Source organism: Microtus pennsylvanicus, chromosome 6 (genome assembly GCF_037038515.1).
Source record: "Microtus pennsylvanicus isolate mMicPen1 chromosome 6, mMicPen1.hap1, whole genome shotgun sequence".
Lineage (NCBI taxonomy): Eukaryota > Metazoa > Chordata > Mammalia > Rodentia > Cricetidae > Microtus > Microtus pennsylvanicus.
Genome location: NC_134584.1, coordinates 9,005,235 through 9,031,082, shown reverse-complemented (window position 1 = coordinate 9,031,082; position 25,848 = coordinate 9,005,235). Strand labels below are relative to the sequence as shown.

Sequence of the window (25,848 nt, the reverse complement as noted above, 5' to 3'; positions counted from 1 at the left end):
CTGCCAGCTCTTCAGCTGCCCAGGAATGGCGAGACCTGTCTACTGCCTTAAATGGGAACATGGATCGTCAGGTACAAACTGTGAACTCCCAGGGTACAGAAGCCGTGGGCTCTTCGGATTGCACTGTGCTCTGGGTATACTGTGTCTATACTGTGTCTACACAGTGATCTACACCATGCCTACACCGTGTCTACACCGTGCCTACACTGTGCTCTACACCATGCCTACACCGTGTCTACACCGTGCCTACACTGTGCTCTACACCATGCCTACACCGTGTCTACACCGTGCCTACACTGTGCTCTACACCATGCCTACACCGTGTCTACACTGTGCTCTACACTGAGCTCTACAGAACAGGGGAGTATGCAGCACCTGGCCCGGTCACTAGTGATCTGAAGTTCACGTGTCACAGGACTTAGGAACTGTGTACCATGTTAGTGTTCACGTGTCACAGGACTTAGGAACTGTGTACCATGTTAGTAAGTGTTCATGTGTTCACAGGACTTAGGAACTGTGTACCATGTTAGTGTTCACGTGTCACAGGACTTAGGAACTGTGTACCATGTTAGTAAGTGTTCACGTGTCACAGGACTTAGGAACTGTGTACCATGTTAGTGTTCACGTGTCACAGGACTTAGGAACTGTGTACCATGTTAGTGTTCACGTGTCACAGGACTTAGGAACTGTGTACCATGTTAGTAAGTGTTCACGTGTCACAGGACTTAGGAACTGTGTACCATGTTAGTGTTCACGTGTCACAGGACTTAGGAACTGTGTATCATGTTAGTGTTCACGTGTCGCAGGACTTAGGAACTGTGTACCATGTTAGTGTTCACGTGTCACAACTTAGGAACTGTGTACCATGTTAGTAAGTGTTCACGTGTCACAGGACTTAGGAACTGTGTACCATGTTAGTGTTCACGTGTCACAGGACTTAGGAACTGTGTACCATGTTAGTGTTCACGTGTCACAGGACTTAGGAACTGTGTACCATGTTAGTGTTCACGTGTCGCAGGACTTAGGAACTGTGTACCATGTTAGTGTTCACGTGTCACAGGACTTAGGAACTGTGTACCATGTTAGTGTTCACGTGTCACAGGACTTAGGAACTGTGTACCATGTTAGTGTTCACGTGTCGCAGGACTTAGGAACTGTGTATCATGTTAGTGTTCACGTGTCACAGGACTTAGGAACTGTGTACCATGTTAGTAAGTGTTCATGTGTTCACAGGACTTAGGAACTGTGTACCATGTTAGTGTTCACGTGTCGCAGGACTTAGGAACTGTGTACCATGTTAGTGTTAACGTGTCGCAGGACTTAGGAACTGTGTACCATGTTAGTAAGTGTTCACGTGTCACAGGACTTAGGAACTGTGTACCATGTTAGTAAGTGTTCACGTGTCACAGGACTTAGGAACTGTCTACCATGTTAGTGTTCACGTGTCACAGGACTTAGGAACTGTGTACCATGTTAGTAAGTGTTCACGTGTCACAGGACTTAGGAACTGTGTACCATGTAAGTGTTCACGTGTCACAGGACTTAGGAACTGTGTACCATGTTAGTGTTCACGTGTCACAGGACTTAGGAACTGTGTACCATGTTAGTAAGTGTTCACGTGTCACAGGACTTAGGAACTGTGTACCATGTAAGTGTTCACGTGTCACAGGACTTAGGAACTGTGTACCATGTTAGTGTTCATGTATTCACAGGACTTAGGAACTGTGTACCATGTTAGTGTTCACGTTTCACAGGACTTAGGAACTGTGTACCATGTTAGTGTTCACGTGTCACAGGACTTAGGAACTGTGTACCATGTTAGTAAGTGTTCACGTGTCACAGGACTTAGGAACTGTGTACCATGTTAGTGTTCATGTATTCACAGGACTTAGGGACTGTGTACCATGTTAGTGTTCACGTGTCACAGGACTTAGGAACTGTGTACCATGTTAGTGTTCACGTGTCACAGGACTTAGGAACTGTGTACCATGTTAGTGTTCACGTGTCGCAGGACTTAGGAACTGTGTACCATGTTAGTGTTCACGTGTCACAGGACTTAGGAACTGTGTACCACGTTAGTGTTCACGTGTCACAGGACTTAGGAACTGTGTACCATGTTAGTAAGTGTTCACGTGTCACAGGACTTAGGAACTGTGTACCACGTTAGTGTTCACGTGTCACAGGACTTAGGAACTGTGTACCATGTTAGTAAGTGTTCACGTGTCGCAGGACTTAGGAACTGTGTACCATGTTAGTGTTCACTTGTCACAGGACTTAGGAACTGTGTACCACGTTAGTGTTCACGTGTCACAGGACTTAGGAACTGTGTACCACGTTAGTGTTCACGTGTCACAGGTCTTAGGAACTGTGTACCACGTTAGTGTTCACGTGTCACAGGTCTTAGGAACTGTGTACCATGTTAGTGTTGACGTGTCACAGGACTTAGGAACTGTGTACCACGTTAGTGTTCACGTGTCACAGGTCTTAGGAACTGTGTACCACGTTAGTGTTCACGTGTCACAGGACTTAGGAACTGTGTACCACGTTAGTGTTCACGTGTCACAGGTCTTAGGAACTGTGTACCACGTTAGTGTTCACGTGTCACAGGACTTAGGAACTGTGTACCATGTAAGTGTTCACGTGTCGCAGGACTTAGGAACTGTGTACCATGTTAGTAAGTGTTCACGTGTCACAGGTCTTAGGAACTGTGTACCATGTTAGTGTTCACGTGTCACAGGACTTAGGAACTGTGTACCACGTTAGTGTTCACGTGTCACAGGTCTTAGGAACTGTGTACCACGTTAGTGTTCACGTGTCACAGGTCTTAGGAACTGTGTACCATGTTAGTGTTCACGTGTCACAGAACTTAGGAACTGTGTACCACGTTAGTGTTCACGTGTCACAGGTCTTAGGAACTGTGTACCATGTTAGTGTTCACGTGTCACAGGACTTAGGAACTGTGTACCATGTTAGTGTTCACGTGTCACAGGACTTAGGAACTGTGTACCATGTTAGTGTTCACGTGTCACAGGACTTAGGAACTGTGTACCATGTTAGTAAGTGTTCACGTGTCACAGGACTTAGGAACTGTGTACCATGTTAGTGTTCACGTGTCACAGGACTTAGGAACTGTGTACCATGTAAGTGTTCACGTGTCGCAGGACTTAGGAACTGTGTACCATGTTAGTGTTCACGTGTCACAGGACTTAGGAACTGTGTACCATGTTAGTGTTCACGTGTCACAGGACTTAGGAACTGTGTACCATGTTAGTAAGTGTTCACGTGTCGCAGGACTTAGGAACTGTGTACCATGTAAGTGTTCACGTGTCACAGGACTTAGGAACTGTGTACCATGTTAGTGTTCATGTATTCACAGGACTTAGGAACTGTGTATCATGTTAGTGTTCACTTGTCACAGGACTTAGGAACTGTGTACCATGTAAGTGTTCACGTGTTGCAGGACTTAGGAACTGTGTACCATGTAAGTGTTCACGTGTCACAGGACTTAGGAACTGTGTACCATGTTAGTGTTCACGTGTCACAACTTAGGAACTCTGTACCATGTTAGTAAGTGTTCACGTGTCGCAGGACTTAGGAACTGTGTACCATGTTAGTAAGTGTTCACGTGTCGCAGGACTTAGGAACTGTGTACCATGTAAGTGTTCACGTGTCACAGGACTTAGGAACTGTGTACCATGTTAGTGTTCATGTATTCACAGGACTTAGGAACTGTGTATCATGTTAGTGTTCACGTGTCACAGGACTTAGGAACTGTGTACCATGTTAGTGTTCACGTGTCACAGGACTTAGGAACTGTCTACCATGTTAGTGTTCACGTGTCGCAGGACTTAGGAACTGTGTACCATGTTAGTGTTCACGTGTCACAGGACTTAGGAACTGTGTACCATGTAAGTGTTCACGTGTCACAGGACTTAGGAACTGTGTACCATGTTAGTGTTCACGTGTCACAGGACTTAGGAACTGTGTACCATGTTAGTGTTCACGTGTCACAGGACTTAGGAACTGTGTACCATGTTAGTAAGTGTTCACGTGTCACAGGACTTAGGAACTGTGTACCATGTTAGTAAGTGTTCACGTGTCACAGGACTTAGGAACTGTGTACCATGTTAGTGTTCACGTGTCGCAGGACTTAGGAACTGTGTACCATGTTAGTGTTCACGTGTCACAGGACTTAGGAACTGTCTACCATGTTAGTGTTCACGTGTCGCAGGACTTAGGAACTGTGTACCATGTTAGTAAGTGTTCACGTGTCACAGGACTTAGGAACTGTGTACCATGTTAGTGTTCACGTGTCACAGGACTTAGGAACTGTGTACCATGTTAGTGTTCACGTGTCACAGGACTTAGGAACTGTCTACCATGTTAGTGTTCACGTGTCACAGGACTTAGGAACTGTGTACCATGTTAGTAAGTGTTCACGTGTCACAGGACTTAGGAACTGTGTACCATGTTAGTGTTCACGTGTCACAGGACTTAGGAACTGTCTACCATGTTAGTGTTCACGTGTCACAGGACTTAGGAACTGTCTACCATGTTAGTGTTCACGTGTCACAGGACTTAGGAACTGTGTACCATGTTAGTAAGTGTTCACGTGTCACAGGACTTAGGAACTGTGTACCATGTTAGTGTTCACGTGTCGCAGGACTTAGGAACTGTGTACCATGTTAGTAAGTGTTCACGTGTCACAGGACTTAGGAACTGCGTACCATGTTAGTAAGTGTTCCTACCTTGCACATGAGTACGGCCGAGGCTGGAGTCTGGGCAGCTGTTCTAAAAAGTAAAAACAGGCAATTAACTCACACCCCCTGAAACAGGCACAGAACAGAACCCAGCCTATACTGAACTTTCTTATGTACAATATCCAAAATAAGATGTTCTCTTTTAAAGGATTTTATCGCACATGGTCCAGTGATATCTCCTCCCACACTGCTCTCAGGGACGAGGACATGAAGAACAGAGCCGCCAGCGGCCCACAGCCAGCAGGCTCACTGCTTTCATGTGTCTAGAGAGCAGCTGAATAGACATGTCCAGGAGTTTCCAGTTTGGGAAATAAAGTTAAAGCCACAAAAATATCACAGTCATAATTTTAGGAAATAGGAGCATGATGCCCTTTTACTTCCTGTGTTTATATACATGATAAAAACCAACTTCCTCAGAAGCCAGACGCTTCAAGATGCAGAGGGACTTGTGGAAAAGCAACATAAATGACCCATATTTTAATTATCTGCTTACAAAGTTTGTAATTTTTGTGAATAACAGGCTCTATTTTTAGTTTACTTGGGCAAAACTTTGAAATATTCCTTCTAAAACTGCTTAGTCTTAATAAAGCAGGGAAATAAAGTTCAGTAAAGAATTCATCTTAAGTTTTCCAACGCCATGAAGTCGAAAAGTACCAGCCAGCTGGCTTAGACATTGGAATGGGGGAGACTAGCCTCACATAGCGATTTTTTTCCCCAAAAAAATTTTTGGGAGGAAAATAAGGGAAAAAAATACTGAGAAACAAAAGGAACGGAAAGTCTGGCTAGAACAGTCCTCCAGGCGCCCCCTGCTGGCTCAACACAAGCACTACACATGTGACTGTTAACAGCCCTGCTCCACTACAGGCAAACAAATGCAGGCTAGTAAGAAAGGCTACAGGATCCTGCCTACTGCTCATGGCCATCACTCCAGGACAGTTACAGCCCCTTGTGAGCCAGTCACCAGGCTCGGGAGTGTCAGTCTGTATTGCCAGGGCCCCCTTGCTCCTGACCTCCTTACTTCTGCACCTGGACGGAAGTGTTTCTGCCTTCTACACAGGGCTCACGCTACACCCAATTACACCACATTCTGATTGGTGAAATCACTCTCCCTCTGAACAGCTACTGCCAGATAAGACCCAGCTAAACTACTTCACTGAAAAGAAAGAAACGAGAAAAGACACTAAATTCTTTGAAAAAAAAATCACAATTGAATAAATTAACAGAGAAAATGACAGTGACATTAATTACAGAAAAAAAAAATCAGAAAGTGTGAAAGGGGGAGGAACTGTGGCTTCCAGGAGGGAGCCCAGATGTCACTATAACCAGTCACCCCCTTTTAGATGTGGTCACCCTGTATCTGCACAAAACCCACAGCGAGACACGAACGGCCAACTGGCGCCGGGGCAGGGACGACTCACCGAGCAGCAGGCTGAGCGGAGGGTGGCAGGACGGGAAGGCGAGGAGGAGGTCCAGCAGGCAGATGCTGGCGTCTCGGACGAAGCGGTTATAATCGGCTGCCCCCTGTTTACTGCACAGCTCCTGCAGCCTCCGCTTTTCAGCTGTGTTGCTGGTGCAGTCCACCAGGGCGCGCAGAAACGCCTGAGGAGAGAGGCCGGCTGTGAGCTGCTCTGTGGTCAGGGCTAGCTCTGTGAATTCAAGCCAGTCACAACTATACGATAAGACCTTCTCTCAAACGAATGAATGAATGAATGACTAAGAAATGGAAGAGAAACAGCACACTGAAACAGCAGAAAACATTTCAAGGCTTTAAAGGATAAATAATTTGAAATACCAAATATACTCGAAAAAAATTATTTTACACATATGTTCCAAACATGTGTGCAAAGACTATCACAGTACTGAAATTTCTATTTAGACATTTCCTCCACCATGGAAAATCTCCAAACATGTTCATGATCAAGCCAATGAATATGATGCATACATTAAAAACACCCTCAGTCTTTCCACACCAGAACATGGGCATGATGTGGAACAGGAATTAGATTCCAGAATTAAACTCCAAGGGTGTGATCACAAAACTCTGACATCCTATGTCACATCCACACAGATATTTTTAACACAGCACATTTTGTATAGTAAAGAAAGTATATTTACATATACTTTTTAAAACTTAAAAAGCAGGTCAAGTTAAAGCCAAACTGAATTAATTAAACGTAAGAAGTTCTCATCAAAATGAATTCTGTGTCTAAGACTCTAAGGCGGTTTACTTCCCAAGACCGGCAGTGTGTAGGCGCCCGCTCACCAGGAGACAGAAGCCTGCCTGTATTAGCACTGTCCGCCTGCTCAGACAGGTCCAGTCCAGCACAGCAGGTTAGGAAAAAAATAGCTGCCAGCATTTTAAATACAGTTCCTGGTGTAATACTGACCTCTAGTGGTTCAGTCTATCCTAAAATCCCTCTACAGCTCCCAAATCCCCCCACTCTGCAGTAACCGCACTAGCCCGAGCAGCACCACACAGATCTGCAGGCACACAGCAGGTGATGGAGAGGGGTGAGAGCCCTGCACTCTCAGAAGCGTTCTGTCATGGAGGAGGAGGAGAGGGGGCAGCGCAGCCCAGGCTTTCGCCTGTTACCGTGTGACATTATTGGCAGGTGATAGGGCAGCTGAAGGAGATCCGTTTCCATGACATTAGAAAGATACCCGAACTATCTTTACAGCTCTAAGGGGCAGGTATCATCCAAAAGTCCTAAACACACGCTGCCCTCTTCTGAGTCACTCAGGGACAAAGAGAAATACCTTTTTAGGAACTGCCCGTATTTCCAGACACCAGGTGAGGATGAACTGGAGGGAACAGCCCTCGGGCACATGCTGGGGCACAGCAGCTCCTGGCAGATGAGGCAGAAGGTCAGGGCAGAGAAAAGACACAGCCACAAAAACATTGTCAGAACAGCTCTGCATTCACCAAAATACAGCTAGCTGAGACACTTTAGAGAGATACCCCGTGTGATGTTGAGGCAATGATCAAGAAGACACTGGCAGAAACAAATACGTTAGGAAGAAACAGCCACTTCACAAAAGTAAAAGACTGATAAATTCAAAATGTACCAAATAAAAGACAATTATCTAAACGGAGTGGAAAAAGATGACCATGTTCCAGGAAAATGAAAAGTAACCTCAGTGGCTGGAGAGATGGCTCAGATATTAAGAATGCCAGCTGTTCTAGAGGACCCCAATTCAGTTCCCGCACCCACACGCCTGTAACTCTAGCTCCAGGGATCCAGCACCCCTTTCTGGCCTCAACCAGGTACCAGCACAATGTGGTGCGCGCGCGCGCGCACACACACACACACACACACACACACACACACACCAAAATAAAAATAACTTTTTTTTAAAAAACAGGAACTTCAGCACTGAATAAGTTCAAGATTATGTACAAGTAATATTAATATTTTAAGTAATAAAACAAGTTATCTTATTTACAGCAAATTATTTTTACATAATAACATGTGACCATGAGAAGTAAACACAAGGGGAGTTTCACATACAGGCTCTGGGCTCTTTCCACACCCACTAGTGAGCGTTGCCACACTGCTCACTCCAAATAAGAGCAGCATCAAGGAGCAGCCAGCACTGGAGTCGCTGGTGCTCATGCATGTGTGTGTGTGGTCACAGGCAGCACCGAGAAGCGACCAGCACCAGAGTTGATGGTGGCCATGCATGTGTGTGTGCGGTCACAGGCAGCAGCTGTCTCACCTCTCTTCTTGGTGTCCGTCTTAACTGTCAGGATGACACGGTGCTCTCGCTTGTCAGCCAGCTGCAGCCTGTGCAGCAGACCTGCGACCTCAGAGTCACTGTTTGGACAGATCACATTGAAGGAATCGCCCGGTTGGTGGGAAAACTCAGTTTTCTAGAGAAGGACCAAGGTGAAACTGAGTAAGTCCACTCACCCAACAAACACACTTTTACTAGGAACTATTCTAGAAAAGACGAGGGGCGGTGTGCTGTGTGTGCTGGTGCACACCCTTGAGCCCGTCACTGGGGAGCCATAGGCCAGCCTGGTTGTCAGAGTGCGACATCTTAAACAAAGCAAACAAAACTATGGCGGGGGCATGGGGTGGGGTGGGGGCAGAAAGCTCTAGCCAGTGAGTTTGCTGGCAAAGTTTAGATTCCCAGGATTCCATAAACGCTGGCTGGGTGTGTGCCACCTGAAAATCTAGCCTTTGAAGGTGGAGACAGGGTATGGACACCCCACACCCAGCCATCCTGAGAGCTCTGGGTTTGACTGAGATGTGCTGCTTCAGTGACTGAGATGGAGAGTGTTCCGGAAAAATTCCTGGAATTACCTTCTAGCTCTTGAAGGCCTGCATGCACGCACATATGTACACACGCGTGCGCACGCACAGACACAATACAGTAGGTTTGGTGGCTGCCATTTCTGTTTCTATCAGAAGCCTCTCCCAAATGTTCACAGACACCATGAAGTGCTCTGATTTTCCTGGGACTTTGCTTCTTGGGACGTTCTTCAAGATAAAGGGCTGACTTACTAACTGAAAAAACCCTCAGCAAGCACATGCAGATGGACCCTCAGATGGGGTCAAATGCCACATACAGCCCCGACACCACAGGCGAATGCTCTCTGGAGAGAGATTCCCTAACCTTTCCAGAGTCCACAGACCAGGAAGACCGCTATGATGCTTTCTTGACCATCTAGTCTGTATTTCTGCCTCGCGGGCTAATCCTAGGTGACCAGCTTCCTTCTGCTGGCCTGCCACAGGTGAAATGCTGCCTGGATCCCACTGTTTTCTCCTGGCTTGTGGTCAAGGTGCTACGCTCTGCTCTGCCAGTGACAGCCACGTCTCATCTCACCTTTGCTCTGAAGTAGAGAGCAGAGAGGCTTGGAGAAAATGACAGGTCAGGAATAAAGTGGCCAGGCCCTGCCAGAGACACCTCCTCCTGGGTGTAGTAACCAAGCGCCCAAAGGGCCCATGTGTCTTCACGATACAGCTGTGTTGAGAATGAACTCCCTAACAACTTACTGAAATGTCCAGTTCCAACAGCAGTGTGGTCTTCACGGCGTCATTTGAAGTCAGCTGAACAGCTTTGGAAATTGGGACTTGAAAAACTGGGTCCTCCAAAGTCACAGAAGCCCGGCTTTCCTCCTTGAGAAACAAACGGGATAAAATATAATGGGATGCAACCCCCAGGACCACATTAGAAGTCCAGACACGGAGGCATGCGTCTGTCATCCCAGCACTAAGAAGCAGAGACGAGCAGAGCTCTGGGACCAGCTTCTGTGTCTCCCACTTTTACCCCTCCAGCCACACACAGCTCCAGCCACACACAGCTGCCACGAAGAGCATCTCACAGTCTGACTCTCGCCATCAGTGACATTTAGTGCTAGAGAAGCTTCCGCAGGCTGCTAAGACAGGAGGTGATGAGACCTCTGCACTGTGACAGACGGAAGGCAGAGGTGCAGCAGAGAGAGCCGGGGAGCCCCACAACAAAAGCTGGGGGAGTATAGGCGGGAAGGGATGCTGAGGTTCTGTCCTGCAGGACCAGGCGAACTCAGAGCTCCTGAGAGCTGACACGAGCAGGCCGAGGACTCAGCCACTGAAAGCGAGGACAGAGCGGGAGTGGCGCTGTGCAAGGCTGCGTCAGGGATGGAAATAAGGCTTTTGCAACATCAAGCCCCTTGTGACAGAGAGGGGCCTAGCTTTGCTGGAAGGGTCTTCTCTGCAGGCCTCTGGTGAGCACTCCTCACAGAAGCAGCTACAGACGGGCGCAGCACAACGGCACGGCCGCTGTGGAACTGTTGTTATAGCTGGAGATGCTGCACTTGGTCCGTGAGTCTTGGACCCCTGTCCTGATGTCACAAACAAGAACGCACGGTAAGTGGCATCATGAAGTAAATCTCTCACCTGGTCAGGCGACTCCTGAAGATGCACCTCCAAATACTCAGGGGGCAAAGCTGGAATACTCAGAGAGGTCTGTGAGAGTGGGGGAGCTGAGCGGGCGAGAGAGGACTCAAAGTCTTCGATCAGAGCACTCCTCTGACTCCTGTTCGCTTCATTCTGTCCCCAAACCCCAGGGTCCTTGTCGTCCGCATCCTCTAATCTTAGATGTTCGACTTGCGACTGGACGTGCAGCATCTCCGGCCCCACAGCAGTGTCCGAGGGGGTGTCTGCTGGCCGTGGGGGCGCACCGCTCATCTCTTGTTCTCCGAGCGTCTTAAAGAGATTTGTGAGGGCAGCCCAGAGTCCGGCAATCCACGGCTCTACCACGAGCTCTAAACTGTATGTGACACAGGGAAGAAACCAAAGGCCTAAGCTGTGCACTTGAGCACAACAGTGAAATAAGAAGTGGCCTGTCCGCTCGGCAGAGTACTGCACACAACTGCTAAAAGCACTAAAGAGACTATTCAAAAAATACACAAACGATGGTTTTCAAAAGCACAGCATTGCACTGATGAGCACTGTACAACTGAACATGCATACAAAGCAAACGAGCTGAGAGATGAAGCTATTTGGCCCAGATAATGGGAAACTAATGGCCCTCATAGCTGGCTGTCTTCATTCCAGGGAGCTGACATTTTACAGGTGTGTTCAAACCTGATAACACGAACCGAGCTTAGCAACACTGTGTTATAAAAGGTCATTATACCAGTTGAAGGTACCACCTCGTTTTGTCTATAATTTATTGATCTTTTTCCTATAGATATCAACAAAAAATCATTCTAAATTAAGACTAAATGTCTAACTAAATAAGTTCCCTCCCCATCTTCCAATCTATGAACGTGTCCTTTAAAATGTGATCTCTTTCTCCTTCTCTCTCTCCCCCTTTAGATTTCCAGGAGGTTAATCTCAGGAAAAGAATTCCTTCCTTCTCCCTCCCTCCCTCCCTCTCTTTCTTTCAGAAAGTGGAATCACTCACTCCTAACTTGCAGAGGTTCAGTTAGGACTAACAAAGCACAACACGACCACAGTGTTCCTGACACGCCATGAACAGGTAGCTAAGGAGAGGGTGTGGACAAGACAGTGTGAGGCAGACACTGAAGGAAATGAAATGATCACTTTTCATCTCAACTCAAAGACAGCATCAACTCCTCATCACTGTGATAGGCGACCGGCCATCAGGAGGCTCACCTCAGAGCATCAACTCCTCATCACTGCGATAGGTGGCCGGCCATCAGGAGGCTCACCTCAGAGCACCATCTTCCCAGACTGTGAGCCCACTGAGTTCACAGTGCTACAGACAGCAGTTACCCTGGGGAGTCTTCACAAGAGCAAGTTCAACAGTAAGCTACATGTGAAGCGTCACTCTCACAACTGAGAAAGAGGTAGACAATGCTACCAGTAACTGTGAAGGGAGCTGGCGCCCACTCAGTGCGTGCTGGGAAGAAGCATGGTCCTGGTCCATGAGCATCAGTCTCTGACCGTGGCCTGAACCTGCACAGTGCATCCCACAATTATCCATCTCAGGTTAGAGAGATGGGTGAGCAAAGACTCCTGGTCAAGTGGGAATGGAAGGTTTCAACCCAGGCACACGAGAGCAAGAGCGGTCTCAGCTTTTCAGACAAGAAAGTCTTTAGCCAAACACCTTTACTCCAGACGCACAAAGCCGTCAGGCTGAGCATTTAAGATGCACAAACTACTGAACACACTCAGGAATTTTAATACTCGATCAAGTACACGACCCCGAACAGTTATAGAGATCTATGTGCGGTACTACAGGAAATGGGCCTAAAGATTGATACAAACATTATATCCTACAGATAAACCAAGCTCACAAAAAGACAGCTCAAAATAAAGCCGCGGGACGAGCAGGCAATGTGGAAAATGTCGGAACTTTGTCACTGTGAGGGAACCGTGCATGAGGCAGGACCCTTCCTAGCACTGAAGCTGAAGGAACTCACGGGAGGCCGGGGCACCGTGCAAGATGAGGGGTAACGTGAGAAGTCCCTGCACACCCAGCAAAGGAACAGGATGAGGGGGAACGTGAGAAGTCCCTGCACACCCAGCAAAGGAGCAGGATGAGGGGGAACGTGAGAAGTCCCTGCACACCCAGCAAAGGAGCAGGATGAGGGGGAACGTGAGAAGTCCCTGCACACCAGCAAAGGAGCAGGATGAGGGGGAACGTGAGAAGTCTCTGCACACCCAGCAAAGGAGCAGGATGAGGGGGAACGTGAGAAGTCCCTGCACACCAGCAAAGGAGCAGGATGAGGGGGAACGTGAGAAGTCCCTGCACACCCAGCAAAGGAGCACTGCAAAGTGATGGCCATCAATGACGTCATTATTTCTACAGCAGCTCATTTACTGACACGCTGACTGGAAATTCACTCAGTGTTTTTACAGAATTAACAGCAAAACAAAACAAAACCCAAAACTGTGTACTCTCATCTGGCTACAATAATGACCGTCAAAGGTTAAACAGCAGACTGAGAAAGAACAGTACTGAAGTCCTGGACAGAAACACGTTAGGTGGATTTGGAAGGCTGTGCACAGGCTCAAATACTGAGCTTCAGAAAGAAGAAAGGGTAACAGTGCACTCCATTAAGATGGTAAGAGACAGCCAAGACATGCCGTAGTCAGTGATGCTCGGCCTGAGGGCTCCTTCCACTAGAGGAGATGCTAACAGGGCGCCTGTGAGCAGGGCAAAGAAAAGACGTGCAGGCAATACCAACGCTGCCAGAAAAACGCTCGCTCTTACAAATACTTCCATACTCTGAGACACATGTAACCTGCCGGATGCTTCCCTCTTTCCATTAACAGATACTGAGGGTTGAGGCGGGGATGCGGGATGTGACAACATGGGCTAATCAGGCTCCACTCATTTGATCTTCCCGGGTTCCAGCTAAACGATGAGATATAACGAGGCTCTCAGATGACCGTCAGTGCTAACCCGAGCCAAACATCTATAAGCTCACCAGCTTCCACCATGTGAAAGTGTACTGGAAACAGACACGCACTGTTCTTACCCTACACAGTCATCGGCATGTCCAGTGTCGTAGAAATGCTGGGCTCCAAGCTCCTGAAGTCGTTTATCAATTACTTTCCCTCCGTTGCAGAAGTATGTGTATTCCGAGTCACCCAAACCTAGAGAACCCAAATAGACACTCAGTGCATACAAAGGCTCAACAACGTAACAGACAGAGAAATAAAGTGTCTATATGCTATCCTGTACTCTGGCACATATAGAAGAAACAATGTATAGATCCACACTTCCTTATTTTCTTTAGTGCATACAAAGGCTCAACAACGTAACAGACAGAGAAATAAAGTGTCTATATGCTATCCTGTACTCTGGCACATATAGAAGAAACAATGTATAGAGCCACATTTCCTTATTTTCTTTAGTGCATACAAAGGCTCAACAACGTAACAGACAGAGAAATAAAGTATCTATATGCTATCCTGTACTCTGGCACATATAGAAGAAACAATGTATAGAGCCACATTTCCTTATTTTCTTTAGCAATGCCATGCATGCAGTGTTCTACTGTACATCATGAAAGCACCAGATAGCAACAAAACAAACTGGCACCCGGTCAAGGAAATACACATACTCAACATTTCTGCTTCCATGAATTAATGTAACAATGCAGGAATCTAAAGAAATAGCTCAACTGGCTTTGAAATCAGGCCGTCATGCTTGGTGGCAAGCTGTTTAACTTGCTGGCCCTTCTGATCCTTACTATAACCTGTTTAAATTATGCTTTACAAAGCTCTAGACCATTTTCTTAACATGTGATGGATTTGAACACTGGCAAAGAGCTACTAACTACAGAGAACAGAGTCTCACCTCGGAACCGCAGGGTCACTTCTAGCAGGCTAAGTGAATACAAAGGAATTATTTTATTAATTAAGACTCTCCAGCTGGTTCCAACGTACTAGGTAGGTACTGAAAACCGCAGTTCTGGAGTTGCATTCCTAGGGAACATGCTCGGTTTTAGAGACCTGCTGCTAATCTTAAATAACTGAATATCCTAACTGTTTGCTCCTTCAAGAATTCTACCTTAGGTTTGCAGTGAGGCCTAGACACTAATATTCTGAAAATATTCCATGGCTACTGGAGAGGTTCTGCAGAGTGCTGGGGGTGTAGCTGAGTGGTAACATGCTCTGCTAGGGTGTGAGGCCCTAGGTTCTATGCCCAGATACACCCAGGACGGGGGGGGGGGGGGGGGGGAGAATCAGAACATTGCTTTGGAGTATAAGTTAGACTATCATTGACATGTCTAAATTTTATATAGATATAATACTTATGTAAAAATAAAAGACACATGCAATTATATTTCATGGTTTTGAAAGATATATTCCTATATCAAAGCAATAATTGCAAATATTAAAAAAAAGCACAGTTCATTACCCAATAATCCATACCGCAGGTGAGCAAAAAAGTCTGTGGGTAGCGTCTTGTCGTTTATTTCTTTAACAAACTTGAGGGCTGTGTCGGGTGGATCTCCAGTTCCTGTGGTAGATACGACCATTACCAGAGGAGCAGTTTCTGTTTTCAGATCATACTACAAAACAAGGAGATCAAATCAGGATGCAGGATTGCATGAACTTGTGATTTAACACACCGGCAAAAGCAAAACAAAGCAAACAGAAGCAACCAGCCCAGTTTCCTGTCTTCCTTCATGCTGAGTTACTGCAATAAACACTAGTGACCAGACCTGTGACCAGGTGCAAAGGACACTGCTGTTTTTGTTCACTTTCGCTAATGAATGGACCATACACTGTTACTGTTTACAGGAAGCAAGTATCTGTTTCAGTTTCTAACATTTTCTAAGCTAATCCAAATGTTTACATCCAGGTTTAAGATAGTATCTATCTGTTTCAGATTTTTTTCAACCTCATCGACATGTATACATCTAGGTTTAATCTCAGCTAGTTGGTAGAATGTTACCAAGTTCAAGTTTAGCCTTGGCTACAGTGTGAGTTCAAGGCGGGCCTGGGTGAGTCCCCTTAACAAAAACATGGAGAGGAATGCATACAGAGCTTCATCTCACATCACAAAGCACAGGAAAATCTGCAGGCACAGCTGCCCTTACCTTTCCAGACTCACTAACACAGTGAAGATCTGCAGCAAACCCATGCGACACAGCCTGCTCACTTATCTCTTCTGCAATGGCCTTCGCCTGTCCTCGCTGTGTGGCGTACAGCAACAGAAACCTTCTCATCACCTCAGGTCATCTAGGGTGAGACTGAAAAACCACCGAGGGGAGAAGGGCATACTACTTAATGGAGCAGGTAACTGGCAGGTATTCATTTTACAGCAATCTTTACACTTGTTTCTTGGCATTGAGAGAATTAAGACAGGAAGCATACAGAAGAGAGACTCTTAATCGCGGTGCTCAGAAATCCACTCCCGATATCCAGCTACGTTTGGACCTTGCAAGTGTCTTTCAGAGGTGCATACTTGTAGGGGAGTGATCTGAACCTCAATTCTGCTCGCTCGTAACCTGCATGATTAAGAATGGCAAGCTGTAGGGCCCGAGCAAAGTTCAAACACAGTGTCACTTACAGAGGTCTTATTTCTTCCTTTTCAAAAACCCTAATTGCACAGTGTTCCCCTAAAATTGGGAGACTCCTCTTTCCTGCTGGATCCTATCAAATCACTGACCGTCATCAGAGTTCCCACCGCTAAAAATAAATCAACAATTAGTGTATACGGATTTGCACTCGGGGACGGTATTTCTAAGCCACGCCCCATCTGGGAGATAACCTACAACAAAATTACAGAACATAAAGGGGAGTGGGATTCTATCTAGCGGCTAACCCAGAAAGGCTGTCAATTGGCAGGAAAGGAGCCCACCATAGCTGTGTGCTCTTGGGGCTCATCTGCCTGCGAGCCAGGACACAGGAACTTACAGGTGACATCCGCTGGGTCGCAGAGCTGACATGACCCATGCGTGACTCGCAACGCGACACGTGCGGGGCTGGCGAAGCAGCCTCCTTCCACCGCACCCTGTCAGCCTCCAGCGACCCCGGAGACCCAAGGACGCTATCCCCAGCGCGCAGGCGCGAGCCCCGGCTCCCCCGCCATCCCCGGGCCGCGCGTACCTCCAGCCGCTGACTCCCGCGCGGGACACCGCCTGGGGACACAGCGCACGCGCACCCAGGAGCCGATTGCGCATGCTCCTCACGCACCACCGGTGGAAACGCCGGCGGACCTGGGCCAATCGCTGAGCGCCGGATGTGGGCGGTGCGTTGGTGCCGCCGCGCTTGTCTTGTCCCGGGATGTCCTCCGGGTAGGGTACGGTGTCAGGGTGCGGACGTTCCCAGGGCTCCGAAGCTCCGCGTCTGTCCGGACGCGGCTCAGATTCGCTCTGTAAGTACCGTGGGGGAGCGTTTCCCCGGCGCTCCCGCCACGATCGCCGCTCAGGTCCTTCAGTCGCTCTCCCTTGGGCTCCTTCCTCTGCCGTTGCCCTGTTCGTTTGCTTTTCTATGATTGCTTTAACAAGTGCGGAGCCCCAGCCCCAGTCGATGACCCACCTTTGCCCGTTTCGCACCCCGAGTTTGATTTTCCGGCTGCTCCTCCCCTCTCTTAAAAAACAAAACAACAACAAAAGCAATCTGTCTGTCTGTCTGTCTGTCTATCATCTATCTATCTTTTTTTTTTCCTTCTGCCAACACGTGAGCCTCGAAGTTTAGAGGTAAAATTTGAATTCCAGCCCTTTCTTTCACTTACAGCATAACTGGGCACGGTAGATCCTCCGTGCTGCAATTTCTTAGCTGGAAAAGCGTCAATCAAACAAACTGAATTCCTGTAAGCTGGTCCGTAGATAGGACTTACTGCAGAGCCTGGGCAGCGACCACACTTAGGATTAGGAGGGTGAAGCTCCAGGAAGTCAGCCCCAGGATGCTACGGTGCACCTGTGGGTCCTCCGAGCTCCAAAGGGGCTCCACTGAGAAGAATTTCGGGATAAGCCAGAATGAAGCGAACTCAGTGAGTTCATTGATGAAACAGAAAGACAGGATCTCTTGAAGACTGTTAGGAGACACGTGGGTCTGAAAGCCTCGGCAAGTAACCACGATGATGTGATTGTCGGGGCTCTGGACTATTTCTTCAGCAGCCAACTTTACCTATCAAGGGAGGCGTGTGTTGGTGGACTCCCTTTTATCCATAGAACTTGGTCCTTGAAAAGGAAACATTTATGAAAGTACATTGTGTGGCCCTGCAGCCCGAGAAGGGCATGCTTAGTACACCCTTAATACGCCTGTGACACAGGAAGTTTAGATTTAGGGCATAGGTCATTAAAAAGAAATCTTTGTGACTCTGCCTAGAAGGGTGTGCTGGTCCTTCGCGGGTAGCCTGGCTACTTATGGTGAAATTTGTTGGGTGTAGCCAATGAGATATGGAGGTCAGGGCCAGGAGAATGGGTGGGGAGGGGCGTCTTTCTATTTCCTGGCTTGTAGGAAGGGAAGCCTTGCAATATTATATATATTAGCGAGATTCTTGTATTTTAGTCTTTGTCATGGGATGCTAGTTCTTAGTTTGTAACATTGATGTTAATCGTCTTTCTCAATATATTTGACCATATTTTTTTGTTGTTGTTCTTATGCTAAGTCCAGAGTTGTGAATCAGATGGCATGGCGTTAGTCACCCTGCGGAGAAACTTCTGTCATATATCTGATTTTTGGATACCTGGAGCTGTGGCTGCTTTGAAAATTCATCCTGCCAATCATGTCCAAAAGATAGTCAAATATCGTCTCCATGTTTGGTTCTGTTCCCTACACCCTGGGCTGTTCAGGGTCAGATTCCATCATTCCTACTGTAAAAACTTCCACTCACAAAACGGAAATGACCTTCATCCAGTTGCTGAGCCGTGGTTCTCTCAAGCACAGGAATGGAACCAGCCGGATCAAAGTCTTTCGCGGGAGGATGAAGAGACACTCTGCAAGAGACTAAACAGCTTCACCTCGCCCGATGAAGTGCTGAGTTTCCTAAGTACGCAGGACACTCTGCCCGTCACTTTGGCGTCAGCAGCCTTACACAGGATTTGCGAGGTTGGGGAAAGAGATTATGAGCAAAGGCTGCCGCAAGGAGTACTAGAAACCAGCATCTTCCGAGCTCTGTGCCTTCAGTGTGGGCGGGACCCCTCATGTCTGACCGATGCTGCCATGGTGACGGCTCTGCAATCTCTGGTTACGTTGCCTGTGGATCCTCAAAGTAGCCTGATGCTGACCCTGATGGCAGAATGCCGGAGTCGTCTCCAAAGAGGCCTTTTGGAAACCCGCCTTCTGTGTATTCTCGGGGAAAGCCTGGTTAGACTTCAAGGTGCAGGCTGTGAGACACTGGAACTAGTTCTTTGTCAACTGCAGAGTAAAAATTTGGAGACATTTGCCCCGGAGGATATTGTGGCCATTTATAGAATCCTGCAGGCCTGTCCTGAAAAAGTGGACAAACACCAGACATTTTTAAACACAATAAACAACTTTTCCCTTTTGATAGTTTCCTTCCTGAGTCCTAAATCCATAAGCCACGTGCTTACCGCCCTAGTGGCCCTGGACCAGACCCACGCAGTTCCGCTGGTTATAAAATTGGGCAAGCACATGGTGAGATACATTCCTCGCTTTACCAGTGAGGAGTTGGGGAAGGTCTTGGAGGCGTTTGTGTATTTTGGATACAGTGACAGGTTCTTCACGGAGGCGCTGGAGCGGCACATAGCTGCCCTGTGCCTCTCCCTGGACCCCGACGTCACCAGCGCCGTGATGGCGTATTGCAGTAGAAAGCGGATTCGCTCCGAGCCCATCCTCGATGCTGTTGCAGAGGCATTTGTTTGCCAGTCAGAAAAGTTCTCACCTAGTCAGATTTCTGAATTAATCGAGCCGTTTGGAAAACTGAATTATTTGCCGCCAAATGCCCCTGCTTTATTTAGGAAGCTGGAAAATGTGCTCTTGGCTCATTTACCTTGTTTTCCACCAAGAATGCTACTGAGGCTTCTCCATTCCTGCTCGCTGATTGGATGTCACCCCGTCAACTTTATGCCAAAAATATTCAGCCCCTTTTTCCTTCAACGGCTGCAAGGTGAGGCGGTTAGAAAATTAACCCTTGTAACTTGGGATGTACTCGGGTGCCGTTTACCTTGGCTCATGATTCAGTGTCATTTAAAAGTGCGTCTCTTAGGAGGGAAAATTGTTTTATGATCATAATCCCTCATTGTGCATGCCAAAATCCAAGTTGAACAATTGGTTTTTTCAGGTGAAGAGTCGTGTGTGGATAGAGTGAGCCTGGCGCAGCTGACCCAGCTCTTCATGACATCGGTCCTAGAATGTGCTTTCTATAAGGTGAGGATACAGACATGCCTGGCGGGATGCCTGTTGTTAATGTCCTGTGATTTTCATCTCAAACAGCAGAACTTTGACTTGAGCGGGCATGGCCCTGTGGTATGGCCTTGTGGGCAAATGACCCATCTCTGTATTCTTGTCTTTGCCCATGGCTGTCCTACTGCATAATTCCCTGGATTTCATCAAACACGAGAGGTTCACTACCACAGACTCCCCAGCAAACAAGAGAGGTTCACTACCACAGACTCCCCGGCACTGAGAAACCCTGTCTCGAAAAACACACAAACAAAAACCGTAGCTGAGAATGATTATGACCTTGAAGCATCTCCAGACATCCAAAGAAGCTTTTAAACTGAGCCTTCTGTGCCCTTTCCTCATGTAAAACCTGAGAGCTGGAGCAGCCTTCCCGTCCGGTGCCCATGTCCTAGAAACATGCTGTGTATATGACGTAGTTTTGTGTCCGTCTTTTCTCCTAGTAGCCTTCAGCTCACTATTGCTCTTTACCTTTGATTTTTCTCTCTTGTGTTTGCATGTATGAATTTTAGGGCCCCAAACTTCTTCCGCAGTATCAAGTGAAGTCGTTCCTCACTCCGTGCTGCTCCCTGGAGACACCCGTGGATCTCCACCTTTACAAGTCCGTGGTGATGGGGCTAATTGATCTTTTAGGATCAAGACTGTATTTTGCATCAAAAGTGTTGACACCCTATTGTTACACCATAGGTAAGTAGCTCAGGGGTCTTGGTCAGAGCATCCTGTCCTTGTTAAGCCGTAGACAGGACTTAGTAGCCAGGAGTGTGAGATGCAGGAGGGAACCTTCCCTCACCCGAAGGCAAGGAGAAGAGGAGGGGTTATCAGAGTTGTGCAGAGCCAAGACTCTGAGTTCGAGTTTCACACATTAGCCACATAATAGCAGAATGTCCTGGGCAGAGGATCTTAAGCTATTTCTACTTGATCCCTCATCTGCAAAACGAGAGAAGGAACAGAGACCTCTGAGACTGACAGACTGTGTAAGATAGTGTCAGTGATGTTCGTAGCTGCTGTTGTAATCTGTTGTGTGCCGTTCCTTTAGTGTACGGAGCTATTTAAACACAGGTTCCTCATCACACTGTCATGCTAGCCACGTTTCAGGTGCTCAGGAGACACACATGGCTTTTTAGATGCTCACATAGATGGCACTGGCATAGATCATCATTTGCCATAGTTCTCTGGTGCAGGGCTGATGGAGGAGTCCCTGTCCCTCTGCCCTGGCTGTTCTTCAGGTTGTTGAGGAAAAGAAAACGATCACACACAAGACAGTAGTTTGTGGACGTATCTCATGTCTGTTTTACGGGGCTCTGTTTACAGAATGGATGGTAGTGTCGGAAAGAGAAGGAAGGGATGTGCACACACTTGGGAGGCACCTGTCAGGGTTCAGGGCGCTTGTGTACATGGGGAGAGAGCAGACCTGTAAGGAGGTGAGGTCTGCAGCTGGCCGGTGTCAGCGTCACTTAGAGGGTTCTCCCTCTGAGCTGAAGGGTTCAGGCCTTTGTTACACAAGAAAGGAGAGGGTGGACATGGTTTTTGGCATGCTGTAGATTGCTTGAAACACCACTCTGTTTCAGAGTAACTGAGACTTCTTATTTCAAAGCTGGCTTGCCTTATCTGTGGGGTCCACTAAATTACTGTTCTCACTGTCGGTTGTGGCCATTACTTTGCAGCCTCGGCCCTCTGAGAAAGGCAATACTGAAGAAGTGAAACCAGAACAAGGAACGCAGGAAGATAATGTTGTTGAGGGTATCACTCGAGGAATTTTTCCTTTCTTCTTTTGCCAGATGTTGAAATTAAATTAGATGAAGATGGATTTGTGTTGCCATTTACAGTAGATGAGGATGTCCACAAAAGGTAAAGAAGCTGTCGGTTTAAAGTTGGAGTTAAGTTAGCTAACTGATGTTTTTCTCAAGATGGGCAACAGCAATTCCGGAAATTAAAACACTGAGCTTCCCAAGACCAAAGCAGCAAGCACAGGGCCCACACTGGCCTGCACCAGCTCCTCTGTGTATCCATTACAGCTTTTAGCTTAGCTTAGGATTTTTATGAGACTCCCAACCATGAGAACTGGATCTCTGGCTCTCTTGCCTGCCTTGGGACTCTTTCCCTTTGGTTGGGCTGCTGTATCCAACTTTGATATGGTCGGTTTTGCTCCATCTTGTGTTTTATTTTGTCATGTTTGGTTGTTATCTGTTAGAAGCCTGTTCCTCTCTAATGAGAACCAGAAAGGGAGTGGGAGGCAAAGGGGGGAGGGGAGCAGCTGAGAGGAATAGGGGAGGGAAGCTGATCAGGATATGCTGGGGGAAAAGAATTTATTTTCAAAAAAGGGGGAAAATACTGAACTTACCATTTTTGGAAAATCCTTTCATTTGGTAGACAATAATAGCACTAAATGTTTTCCCGCAGACTAAAGGACAATCTACTCATGATTCATTTAAAAATAATATTGACATACGAACAGACAAGTTCAAATAACCCCTGGCAGCTAAAGACAAGTACCTTAGCTGGTTCACGAGTTACAGCTCTTTTGCTCTCGCAGGGTGGCACTGTGCATTGACGGCCCACAGCGGTTCTGCTCTGACAGCAAGTACCTGCTTGGGAAAGAGGCCATTAAACAGAGGCACCTGCACTTGCTCGGCTACCAGGTTGTTCAGGTAAAAGCAGTGTCCACGATCGATTAGCTTTTTTAGTTACGTACGCTGATACAGCACAACTGTAAAGACTTCAATGGAGCAAACAGCAACTCATGAGCAGAGCAGAAACCATTGGGAACACCCAGATGAGCGCGGGGGACAGGGGCGTGGCCAGGGTGGTCCACCCATGACAGCCGGCCTGTTGTCTGTGCACAGCCTCATCTGAACGCCCCTAGCTCATGTTGTGCGCGTTTAGCTTAGGTGCTGTTCTGTCAGTTGATGTAAGTGGTCCCCACAAGCCTAGGATCAGTTCCCGAGCCCCATCTGTCACTGTCTGCTCACGCATCTTACAGGCCCAGCCTGTTTTAACCTGCTTTAACAGTCAGTGGGCGGACACTCAGGCAGACCACCACACTCTGTCTAGTTTATATCTTAGACTTATTACTTGACTTGCAAATTGTAGTTAGAATATTCAATACTTGGTGTTTTCCAAAGTGGTACATGTCTATTTCCTTATCAGTGCTTAACTCTGCCTAGAATTGCTAAGTTCCTGGAGTAGCTTTGCTTCAGGTTTTGTCTGATTAGTGGGTAAATCAAGGAAGGTGGTTCCAGGGTCTTCATCTACCATTATGTTCTCAATAGGGACTTTGTAAGGTCTGCTGGGGGATCGCAGTAAACATGGACAGGCATGTCCCCATTACAGTAAACACGGACAGGCATGTCCCCATGGCAGTAAACACGGACAGGCATGTCCCCATTACAGTAAACACGGACAGCCATGTCCCCATGGCAGTAAACACGGACAGGCATGTCCCCATTACAGTAAACACGGACAGGCATGTCCCCATTACAGTAAACACGGACAGGCATGTCCCCATTATAGTAAACACGGACAGGCATGTCCCCATTATAGTAAACATGGACAGGCATGTCCCCATTACAGTAAACACGGACAGCCATGTCCCCATGGCAGTAAACATGGACAGGCATGTCCCCATTACAGTAAACACGGACAGGCATGTCCCCATTACAGTAAACACAGACAGGCATGTCCCCGTGGCAGTAAACATGGACGAGCATGTCCCCATGGCAGTAAACACGGACAAGCATGCATGTCCCCATTATAGTAAACACAGACAGGCATGTCCCCGTGGCAGTAAACATGGACAGGCATGTCCCTGTGGCGGTAAACATGGACAAGCATGTCCCCAATCGTCTTTAGTAGTTATTAACTCCCTTCTAGCCTGCTTTCTGGTGCTTTTCCATGGTACCATGCTTGTTCCCAAATTCATTTTCTAACAGCTAGCCATGCAGTATGCAGAAACAGTTTCTTCAGTGCTTTAACCTAAACTAGAGACGTCTGTCTTAGCATTCAGCACCATCCATTCATCCAGTCTGCACACAGGCTGGCCCTTCAGACACATGGCCTGCTCCCTAGCCCTCGCTCCCAGCTCTGGTTCCGATCCCATTCCTCTTTATTCCCTCTTTCCCCATCCTTTTCTCCTCTTCCCCTGCCCCATCCCTCTCCACTTTCCTTCTTCCTCTGCCCTTTTTGTTTCTGCAGCCAGGTCTGGCTCTGGCTCTGTGTGCTCTAGTGGGACTCCGGCCGCTGAGCTCGGGCTCTCTTCTCGTCCCTCCCCGTCAGTCCTCAGTTCCGAGCACAGTTCGCCCATGCTTCCGCTCAGCTGCCCCTCTGTGCCAGCATTGCCCTCTAGGTACCGGGAACTCCAGGGTCAGGGTCCTTCTGCTGGAGGAGGGGTAGGACCCAAGGCAGAGGAAGAGCAGAGTTGCCTGGGATGGTGACAGGTTTTTTTTTTTTAAATTTATTTATTTATTAAGGATTTCTGCCTCCTCCCCGCCACCACCTCCCATTTCCCTCCCTCTCCCCCGATCCAGTCCCCCTTCCTCATCAGCTTGAAGAGCAATCAGGGTTCCCTGACCTGTGGGAAGCCCAAGGACCTCTATCCAGGTCTCCTAAGGTGAGCATCCAAACTGCCTAGGCTCCCCCAAAGCCAGTACTTGCAGTAGGATCAAAAACCCACTGCGATTGTTCTTGAGTTCCCATTCTTCCTCATTGTCCGCTATGTTCAGTGAGTCCGGTTTTATCCCATGCTTTTTCAGACCCAGGCCAGCTGGCCTTGGTGACCCGATAGAACATCCCCATTGTCTCAGTGTGTGGGTGTACCCCTCGCGGTCCTGAGTTCCTTGCTCGTGCTTCGTCTCCTTCTGCTCCTGATTTGGACCTTGAGATTTCTGTCCAGTGCTCCAATGTGGGTCTCTGTCTCTGTCTCCTTTCATCGCCTGATGAAGGTTAATATTCAGGAGGATGCCTATGTGTTTGTCTTTGGATTCACCTTCTTACTTAGCTTCTCTAGGAACATGAATTATAAGCTCAATGTCCTTTATTTATGGCTAGAAACCAAATATGAGTGAGTACATCCCATGTTCCTCTTTTTGGGTCTGGCTTACCTCACTCAGGATAGTGTTTTCTATTTCCATCCATTTGTATGCAAAATTCAAGAAGTCCTGGTTTTTTACTGCTGAGTAATACTCTAATATGTATATATTCCATACTTTCTTCATCCATTCTTCCGTTGAAGGGCATCTAGGTTGTTTCCAGGTTCTGGCTATTGCAAACAATGCTGCTATGAACATAGTTGAGCATATACTTTTGTTGTATGATAAGGCCTCTCTTGGGTATATTCCCAAGAGTGGTATTGCTGGGTCCAGGGGTGACAGGTTTAAATGGCTGCTCTCCCCTCCAGGTCCCCTATCATGAGCTGGAGCTGCTCACCTCAAGACTTGAGTTGGTGGAATATTTACAAAGCAAGCTGTTTCCTTCAAACTCTCCTGTCCATTGGTAACCAAAGAAACCGACTTTGGGATTCAGAGTGTAAGAGACAGAGGAGTCTGTGACTTGCTGCTGCCTGGAAAAGTGTTTACGGACGTGGGATCTGAAAAGGGTCTGTGGCTGTTCTATACCATGTATACAGGTATTGGTGGTAAATTATTATTTATATGTGCTCTAGTGGTAAATTTAAAATCAACTTACACGAATGTTGTAGATGCCTCGACTGCATCGAGCAGAATCATCAAATACAATAAAGCAATGTAATGAGCAAATGTTAATTGTATGTCTTATTATTAAGCGTTGTCTGCTAATAAAGATGTTCTCTA

General features: G+C 47.4%; 2 protein-coding genes across 6 annotated transcripts in view; one reads left to right on the top strand and one right to left on the bottom strand.

The window, feature by feature from the left end:
• The window catches only part of Mtrr (5-methyltetrahydrofolate-homocysteine methyltransferase reductase), a 22,512-nt gene extending 5,650 nt beyond the window's left edge, over positions 1–16,862 (bottom strand). The window contains exons 1-10 of one of the 3 annotated variants that reach the window (XM_075975727.1): positions 16,784–16,862; positions 15,772–15,924; positions 15,087–15,240; positions 13,699–13,816; positions 10,643–11,015; positions 9,761–9,883; positions 8,478–8,631; positions 7,518–7,606; positions 6,179–6,359; positions 4,749–4,791 (exon numbers count right to left, since the gene is read on the bottom strand). In XM_075975727.1, the coding sequence (XP_075831842.1) occupies positions 4,749–4,791; positions 6,179–6,359; positions 7,518–7,606; positions 8,478–8,631; positions 9,761–9,883; positions 10,643–11,015; positions 13,699–13,816; positions 15,087–15,240; positions 15,772–15,900 (1,364 nt within the window). In that variant the 5' untranslated portion in view covers positions 15,901–15,924; positions 16,784–16,862. Of the gene's footprint in view, positions 1–4,748; positions 4,792–6,178; positions 6,360–7,517; positions 7,607–8,477; positions 8,632–9,760; positions 9,884–10,642; positions 11,016–13,698; positions 13,817–15,086; positions 15,241–15,771; positions 15,925–16,048; positions 16,068–16,591 lie in introns of those variants that run through there. The other 2 variants (XM_075975728.1, XM_075975729.1) reach the window with 2 other exon arrangements.
• On the top strand, positions 16,841–25,848 carry Fastkd3 (FAST kinase domains 3). Of its 3 annotated transcripts, none has more exons than XM_075975730.1 (7): positions 16,841–17,051; positions 18,291–19,751; positions 19,926–20,011; positions 20,557–20,731; positions 21,823–21,892; positions 22,578–22,692; positions 25,437–25,848. In XM_075975730.1, exons 2-7 carry the CDS (start codon positions 18,314–18,316, stop codon positions 25,533–25,535), a joined length of 1,983 nt encoding a protein of 660 aa, XP_075831845.1. In that variant the 5' UTR covers positions 16,841–17,051; positions 18,291–18,313; the 3' UTR covers positions 25,536–25,848. The 3 variants fall into 3 exon arrangements, 2 of the variants coding, with proteins under 2 accessions (XP_075831845.1, XP_075831846.1); XR_012910864.1 differs by having other exon boundaries at positions 16,928–17,051; positions 21,709–21,892; positions 25,437–25,791; XM_075975731.1 differs by having other exon boundaries at positions 16,933–17,051; positions 18,296–19,751; positions 25,437–25,684.